This window comes from Pundamilia nyererei, unplaced genomic scaffold, assembly GCF_000239375.1.
Source record: "Pundamilia nyererei isolate P.nyererei 1_Seehausen unplaced genomic scaffold, PunNye1.0 scaffold00019, whole genome shotgun sequence".
In the NCBI taxonomy this organism is placed as follows: Eukaryota; Metazoa; Chordata; class Actinopteri; order Cichliformes; family Cichlidae; genus Pundamilia; species Pundamilia nyererei.
In genome coordinates, this window is record NW_005187420.1 from 2,238,597 (window position 1) to 2,247,611 (window position 9,015).

General features: G+C 41.1%; 1 protein-coding gene across 1 annotated transcript in view; it reads right to left on the reverse strand.

The window, feature by feature from the left end:
- Positions 1–542: 542 nt before the first annotated feature.
- tppp3 (tubulin polymerization-promoting protein family member 3) overlaps positions 543–9,015 on the reverse strand; it is a 9,800-nt gene continuing 1,327 nt past the window's right edge. The window contains exons 2-4 of the mRNA XM_005726334.1: positions 6,486–6,687; positions 4,752–4,905; positions 543–2,381 (exon numbers count right to left, since the gene is read on the reverse strand). Of these exons, the coding sequence (XP_005726391.1) occupies positions 2,187–2,381; positions 4,752–4,905; positions 6,486–6,673 (537 nt within the window). The 5' untranslated portion in view covers positions 6,674–6,687 and the 3' untranslated portion in view covers positions 543–2,186. The remainder of the gene's footprint in view (positions 2,382–4,751; positions 4,906–6,485; positions 6,688–9,015) is intronic.

A 9,015-nucleotide genomic window follows, 5' to 3' on the forward strand; every position in this document is an offset into this window, starting at 1 on the left:
TATTAGCATCTTCTATCAGAGGCGTCATTAGAAGTGATTTTGCTGGTATTATGCTTCAGACACACAGTGCATGGCGTATCCATGGAGGTTCAGCTATGGACACAAAATACTCCGTGACAGCTAGTTTGCTCTGTGTGATTTTATTATTTGTCATTTAATGTTTTTAGGCTTTTATTCTAAATAAATTGTCAATCTGGATCTTTGGTTGTCATCTGATTGAAAAGGTCCTCTGTCTTTTACAAATACGGTCAGATTGTCCAGAAACCTGAAGGGCTTATTTGTATATTATAAACTACAAATACGTGAAATGTATTTGTATTCTAGCCCCAGCTAAGTGTATCATGCAGACAAGGAAGCCTTAGGATTATCAAAACCTGTTCCCAAACAAGTTAGGACGGCTTGTAAAATGTAAATAAAAGAATGCAAAAGCTGAACTCTTGCAGCAAAAATCTTTATTCCTCATCCCCCTGACTGTCTTCTCTCATTACTTTAAATAAAACTGACCTGCAAATGCCTTTTGGGACAAAAACAAGAAACAAGAAAACCATTTTAAAGCTTTTATTTGTTCACTAAAGTTACTTACACTGCATCAACAACAATAATTAACACGTAAAGCTCTTGGGGAAGATGCAAAATATTTGTTTTGCAGAAGAAAAATCAGGCTGAAAACTTATATATAACAAAAAAAGATTTAAAAAAATGCAAACATGGCTTCAGAAGCCTCAGCGCTGCAGAAACAGTTTGATCTTAATCTGATGTGGATCCAGAGATGATTGAGCTTTTTGGTTTGTTTGACTTTCTTTTTTGCAGGAGATTGAATATACTATATATATATAATATAAGTGTTCATAAGTCAACACCTTTTTTTGTAATGGGCAGTGAGAATTTAATTTGCTAAACGACTTTACACACAAACTACAGCCCCATTCAGACACATGAACCTCATAGAAGGAGGTGAGCAATGAAGCCGTCACTATAGTTATTCAGGCTAACAGCAGAGGAGTGAAGTCTCAATAATGCGATATAGAGAGTCTAAGGAGGTTGGGAATAAAGCGATTGGACTCCTTTAAGTTTCGTGAAGACGTCTCACTTCTCATCCAAGAAGCTTCTTCAGTCCTGATATTTTATTGCTTCCTCCTGTGATGCTATTGGTACAGCAGCTGCACATACTGAGATTTTTATTCAAACATGCAGGTGTGCTAAATGGATTCCTGGAATCAGCATTTCATGACTCCTCATGGAAATGGAAGAGGGAGCAGGGACGTTCCCTAAACTGCAGTGAACCAGAACAGTGTGGACAGCGAATTATTGTGTTATTGTGTTATTAAAGATGAAAGCAGAGAATAAATACATTTTTCTCTGCATCATTGATTGTTGCACATTATGTCAAATATCACGAGTTGCTGTATCGTGATACCATCATTATCACAGGTGACTTATTGTGATAGCATAGTATCATGAGTGGACTCGTAAGAGAAGTGGACATTCAGCTGGACAAATACAAAAGCCTCCCCATGGGGGCGCTACTGACTCAAAGGGAAGCAAAGTGTGTGCAGTTATCCTCAGAGATGGAATTTAGTCAACAAACTTAAACGTGTATCATTAGATTTAAAATGACTTCCAGAAAATGCAGAAGCTGTTTCCTGTTTTTAAGTCTGCTTCTGTGTAACCAAATAAAAACTATACAGATAATCAGATTAGCAGCAGCACAGGTGCCTTCATAGGGAGAATGAAAGAATCTGAATCACATGAATGAGGCTCTGGACAGGGTTGAAAGCACAATAGGAGAAGCCAGGTCAGAGAAACAGCTCATTATTACTGAGCTGAACACTGAGTCACATGCTGCAGACTGGATTACCATCACTGAGCAGAGCAGGTACTGATTACATCACCCACCTCCTTGCTCTGAATGAGGGCACCGAGAATGAACAAGAAGTCCAGATGTGTGATGAATATTTCAGCCTAAGGGGGGCGCTGATGAGTTGATATGAGGCCAATACCTCACCTCTGTCAGATCCACATCTTTATCTGCAAATCAGAATGAACAAAAGCTCTGTCCAGTGCAAACACACAGGCATCCACACAGACATAGAAGGGTCAAAGTTCAAGGTTTGGTCCAGACTAAGTGCTGTTGGGGAGCTGTGCTTCCAGTCAGCTCCCAGCAGGGGGCGCTGCCTCCGGCTCACTCATTTCTCAGCTTTCACCTTTGTGTCATACGTCCCGGCATTCTTGTACGCTCCCACGTAGCCCGTGTTCTCCACAATCTCCTCACGACCCTCGCGACCTTTGCCCTTGCCGCTGTCGTCAAAGCGCTCCTTGTGTGATCCAGTGTAACGGGACGTGTCGGTCAGACGGTCCACCGCTGCTGTCTTTGCCACTTTCTGATGGAAATAGAAAAATTAGATTAAAGTCAGTAAAAGAAAAAATATCTTCCCTGCTTCAGGACGCGTCTCTGTTTTTTTAACAAGAGGGGAAAAATGAAGACAATGCAGAAGCGTCACAAACTGCTGTTCCTCTAATGACCACTTGAGGCCACAATGAAGTTGGCCCTTCTAGAGTTCCATGTTAAAATATCCAACATTACAAAGCATGTTTACAGCCTCTAACATAAACCATCCACTACTTCAGGTCACTAAACATTATTTATTGATCGTGTGTTTGGGCGTTGGAGCCTTTTAGAGCATTTTAATAGATGACACAATAAATATTCTGGCTTGTTGTGTTTTATTCGTCTGCTTTTTAACTCACAGATGATAACGTGTGACTCCAAGAATCATTAAAATGCAAAATCATGAAGTCAACAAGTGATATCACAGTGGCTACAACTATTTTTCATAACTTCTATGTTTTCTGTACAACCATGGGTGCAACACGCAAACGCCACTTAGAAAGCAACTCTTACTGATTCACGTTTAGTTTAAAGTGGAATTAAAATTGTTGTTTGCTTTAAGCTATGATTCTGATCATTGCACAGCATTTTAGATAACACGGAGCCCTCTGCATTTAACTGCACTGGGTCCCTGCAAACTGCACCTTCATTATGCAATCCTCTCTGCCCCAGGGCATCAAATGAAGACTCCACTGCAAAACCACAACAAGAATAATATGTCTGCTTTCTTCATTAGTTTTCTTCAGGTAGCTGAAATGAGGATAAGATAGAGTAACTGGAAACAAAGCGAATGAAAAAAAGGCCCAATGTCAGAGCAGGCAAAACAAGGCAAACAGGAAGGGTAGTAGAAACCAAAGTTTAAAGAATATGGACATTTAAATAAAGCATCTGATAGTTTTAAAGTCACATTTATTTAACACCATTCCCACTTGATTAGCAAGTAGCAAGAGGTGCCTGCTCCTTAGCCTTTTACAGTCGTGTAGTTATCAAATCAGTGTGAGAACCAATAGTGAGTGAATGGGTAGATCTGGATATGAAACAGTTCTTTTTCACCTCAGGAAAACAGTGGATTTCACCAACAGTCCCATATTGTACTGCTGATAGGTAAAGTTTAAATGACATGCAGTGTCATTTGTAACTCCACAGATAGCCACCAAGAACGTCTTACTATGAAGTTCTGCTTTAATCCATGAAAACTTTAAAACTTTGAATCGATAACAGACATATGATAGATAATATAACGCTGATTCCTTCATGAACACAAAAGCTTGTAACTTGATCGTGTTTTTACTCATGGATTGTCATCTGTAATGCATGCATTTCAGTCAGGTTAGTGTTGACTGTATCTGCTCTGATGACTGAAGAGCGTTTAATGATCTGGAGAGGATCCAGACTACCTCACTTGCTGGCTCAGGCTCTGAGGACCTCATCATTATAAAATAAGAGTTCTTTGATGTTTGCAGTTGTGATCTGATGGATGAACCAGCTGTGATTGAGCCATGGCTCTGAAATATTAGAGCAGAGTAAGACGCTTGTTTGTGGAGCAGCTCAGGACTTGTTTTTCTACAGCTGAAAACTGAGAAGATGAGCCTGAGGTGATTAAACGCTGAGCTAAATATAAAATATGAGCAGCACATAATCATACTCGTCTAATCATGTTTTCATGATTATGCTGCTGTTTTTCACAGACAGACAATCTTCTGTCCAAACTGTAGCTCAGAGTGTGGAGCTGGGAAATCGACTAAACTGATCAGAAAAATTCGTTTCTATGCAGATGATGCAGTTTTATGTTCTTCTGGTTCCGACTTCACTCGCCCCTTGATGTTTTTTATCATTACTTTAAATACACTGTGTTATCTACTGCCCTCTCAAATGAGGCCCTACCCCAGGTGTAGCTCCAGGGTGGAGTCCTGGTATCCCTGGTCCTCAGTCCTTGATGAATCCAATCATAGACGTTTTGAATCGCACTTAGTCTGGCCCCTCACCCAGGACCAGTTTGCCTTGGGAGACCCTACCAGGGGCAAACTGCCCCGGACAACATAGCTCCTGGGATCACTTGGGCACACAAACCCCTCCACCACGGTAAGGTGGCGATTCATGGAGGGGACTATTATATATAAGTATGGGTGTGGCTTAGTATGACAGTGTGGCTTAATCCATATAACTACATTATCACTTACCTTTAAGTCTTTTCTTTTGGAGACTCATTGCTTTTGTTTTTACACATATGCACAAAAAGAAAAATGATGCATTTCACAAAATATACACAGCATAGAATCACAATTTCCTGTTTTACTGTTGAGCATCTTTATTGTGGGATGTAGAGCTTTAAAACAACAGGCACACAAGCATCTTGTCTCACCGTCACACCAACGTTGGTAGGCTCTCGGCCTTCCACCAGCTTGTGGATAGACTGCAGTGCCTCCTCTTTGCTTTGACCTTTGAACCTCTTTGGAGCCAGCTCTTCCAGAGCTTTCTGAAACTCCTCGTAGTTGATGACCCGAGACGTCTTCTGTCTGTACAGAAATACACAAAAGGAACACAGACATGGAAGAGTTCAGAGTCTAAACTGTACTATTAATTCTCTTGGTTGGAAAATGTCTTTTAGCTGTTTTTAAATTATTAAACAGATATTTTGTTTCATCGAGAAAAGTTTGGGAAGCTGAACACAGGCACAACTGTCAGAGTAATTGTGGTGACTGGGAATTCAACAAGAACTCAAGTAACTAAAAGTAGAGCAACAAAACTACAGAAAACAAACAACAGCTGCCCCTTCGATACACCGCACTGCAATTCCTCAAAAACGTCCATCCCAGGAACACAGCAAAAAGTCTTCTTATTGCAGGTCTAAATCTTTGGCATAGTTCAAAACGGGTCCCTAAACATTTCCATTATTTTCTTGGTCCCCCGGTGTATGTTATTGTTTCTAAAGAAATACTTGACATCAATCATTTCATCCAGTGCTTAACATTTTGTCCCCCAAAACAATGATGTACTATTGTTACTAAGTTTTATAATGTAGTTCCACGACTGTCTTTATCCGCCAGTCCCATCCATGTTACACCCATGTGATGGATGACACTCATCAGTTTTCGGAGTATGACTTCAGCGCTCTGCCTGAACTAATTATGTGCTACATTTGTGTTCGAATATAGACTAAAGTGCTGCAGTTTTATCAGGGCGTGTGGAGGAGACACTGACTTAAAAACTAAATACGGAGCAAAAAGTCTTTCAGAGGTAAGATTTATGCACGTATTTCCATACAATATGGTAACAAAAGACTTTAAGGGAGGTGGTTTTACGAATATAAGTTCGAATAATCGCCCCACCTTTGTTAAAGAGCAGGACACATTCACTCCCTGCACGCACTGTTGTCCCACATTACAAGCAAGGCTTGAACAGCGCTTCTAAAAGGGCGTTTCCAGATTAGCCATGATCTGTAGCGTGTCCGAGCACAAAGCCCTTCAAGGTTTGCACCAAACACTGAGCTCCCCATCATCCACATTAAATGTGCATATGCAATAAAAATGTGACAGCAATCTTGACAGTGGAGCACTGCTGTTTCATCAGCATAATGGCACTCAATTTTCCTCAAATTCAGTGTGGACCAGCAGGTCTTCAAATACCACAGTAAAATATCTCCAGTACTCAAAACGCACATGTCACCAGCAGGGTGTTGTGTAAAGTCACCTCTGTAATCCTTTTGAGTTTCTGGACAGAGATTTGTACGGAAGAGGATTAGGGCCACTGGAAGAAAAAAAATCAGAATTCTGACTTTTTTCTCAGAATTCTGAGATTAAAGTCAGAATTATTTTTTTTCTCCCAGTGACCCTAATCCTCTTCCGTAGATTTGGCCATGTTAAGATGAGACGCTAGTTCATCAGCCGATGGTCACAAACTTGGTTATAAAGCTGGGAAAAATTTTCTTTCTGTTCCAGGCTGCACATTTTAATGATGACAGTTAACCAGTTCATTTCTACTGTGAAGCTGGGGATTATAAAACGGGACTCTCACTTTTGAAGCCTGCCTCAAGTGGACATTAGAGGAACTGCATTTTATGCAGTCTTTTGACACTGGCGTTGTTGTGAACACTCACTTGACTTTGGAGAAGACGATGTCCACGTCAGTGCCGGTGACGTTCTTGCCGTCAGTGATCTTGCAGTCTTTGCACAGTTTGGCCCAGTTCTTCCCGGTTAGATCCTTGCCTGTTGCCTTTGTGTCTCCATGGACTGCAAACTTCCTGAAAGCTGTGAGGAGCTGCTCCATGTCTGCACTCTCCGCCATGATGAAAAGATAATCTACAATAAAATTAAGCAGAGGACAACACTGGAGATCGTGTGTGAAGGTAATCTCCTCCCCCTACAGGATTTATGAGAGCATTTTGAGTTTATAAATCAAAGCCATATGTATTACAGCTGTTCATTTAGTTTATTCACCTGTAGTCACCTGGAGCAACACACACACTGTCAGATAATTCTAATTAAAATGCTTCAACAGTTACCAACATCACAGTTGTGGTTGACAGATCCAGTTTAGTGGTTCAGATGGGCCAAGAGAACAGGTGACTGTGTCGGCGGAGTCAGAGCAACCACACCCAGATCAGGCTGCCATTATGTTTTTTCATGTATGAGCGTCTGTGGAGATTGATTAGCTTTTGAAGTCACCCTCCGGTGGCCATTAGAGGAACTGCAGTTTCTGGCACAGCTTCGTTACAGATTCTATCCTGTTATTTCCTGAAGGTCAATATGTCGTGCACAGCACTTTGTAAAATAAACCAGCAGAGTGGATATTTCCTCCTCTCTGTGCAAAGCTCCTCTTTCTGAATGGTTCTTGGAAACAATGCTTAGTTTTCCCTTTGGGAAACCTTCTGCTGTGCCAGTAGCAGCTAGAAGTTGTTGCTTCTGTGTGTAGGTGTTTTGGACATGAAGATCATTTTGATTATCTTTGCAGCTCCAGCAGAAGTGTGCATGTGCCCACAGAATATATGTGTGTGTGTGTGTGTGTGTGTGTAGGGTGTGAGACGTGACCTCACTGTGGTTTCTCAGGCTTGTGCGACTACACACACACACACACATTGATGCAATCCCAAACAGTGGGTTTCATGGAAACAGAACTGGCTGCATCTCTGTCCAAATACACTTGTGTCTCCTTGTCATGCTGCTTCTGGTGAAAATTCCACTTGCACAACTCTGAATCAGAGCTGCTGCAGGCCATAGCGGCTGAAGTTATAGTACAGATAGTTAATATGAGCCCTGCTTACACACACACACACGCACGCACACACACACAGTGTGTGAAAGGTGTAAGTGCATCTGTGCATTAAAACTGGTGTGTAGGTGTCAGATTCCAGGCAGTGGAGGCAGCTGCAGTTTTAATGTGAAGCAATCTCTTCTATTTGGAAGCTGATTCATTAAACCTGCTTTTTGTTTTTAGGAAGAGTGATCAGTGCAACTCCGCTGCAGTCTCTTTTTAGACATCACAACATAAGAAGCATCTCTGCATTCAATTGGCTCTTGTAACAATCTTCAGGGACTGACCTCTTGTGATGAGCAGCGATTTGTATCGCTTCTTTAGAAAACAGAAAATATCGCACAAAATCACACATTTAAAAATCAACCGATAGTTTAATTGCAAGGAGTCAGACTCTGGATTAGCTCACAGCAAGGCAGGTACTGTCTAACATCTATCAGATGTGTTCAGGTGCAAGACTGAAAGTCGGTCATCTCTTAACCCAAATCCCACAATCACGGCAGTTAAAACTGAAGACAGATCAAAGCAGGATTTAATCTGGTCTCATCAACAAGTTAAGACTGTTCTGAGTTCAGTCAAGTTTGAGCTGTTATTGTGGTAGAATGATTCACTCTGATACAAACCATTCCCAAGCCAACTAATCCCAACAGAGACTGACATTTAACGATCACATGTTAAAACATTCAAATCTATGAATAACTGTTAAAACAGGAGCACAGAGGTTGAGGAGAAATGCAGGAGCGTTAGAGACAAAGGAGACTATAACCAAATATTAATCGGATGTATCATGGTACATGCGATTCTAGAAATTCTAGAAATAAGAGGAAGGTGACATGGGAGAGCGCTGCAGCCCCGAGGTTAAAACCAAGGTCACTGCTTACATAAACGTTAACGTCAGCGTACTTGAACTTAACTCACTGTAGTCTTTTCCTAAGAAACACGTATCGTTGCGCAGAAAAATTCCCTGCTTACTTGGAGGAATAAAACAAAGATGAAACAGTAAGGTTAAAGTTAAAATCTGGGTGGTGCACAACAAGCCGAAATGGCACCAAAAAAATGGTACGCCAGCAGTTGTGACATCACATCTGGCAGAAACAGCAAGCGAAACCTCCCTGTGCAAAGGTAGACTAACAGTTTGAAGCATAGCAGTTTTTTTCTCATCCTCATTGTGTTTCTTGAGCATTATCATTGACAGAAATAATGAAAAACACAAAAACATAAATTCAGATCAAAATTTGCAGCGCTACTTTAAAACATGCACTGCAGCTGGGAACTTTTTACGATACCACCCGACACAAACATTCAACGCAGTTATATGGGACATTAAACAGTGGAACAGTGGTAAAAAGTCAGCGTGACGTAAGATTTGCAAAAGG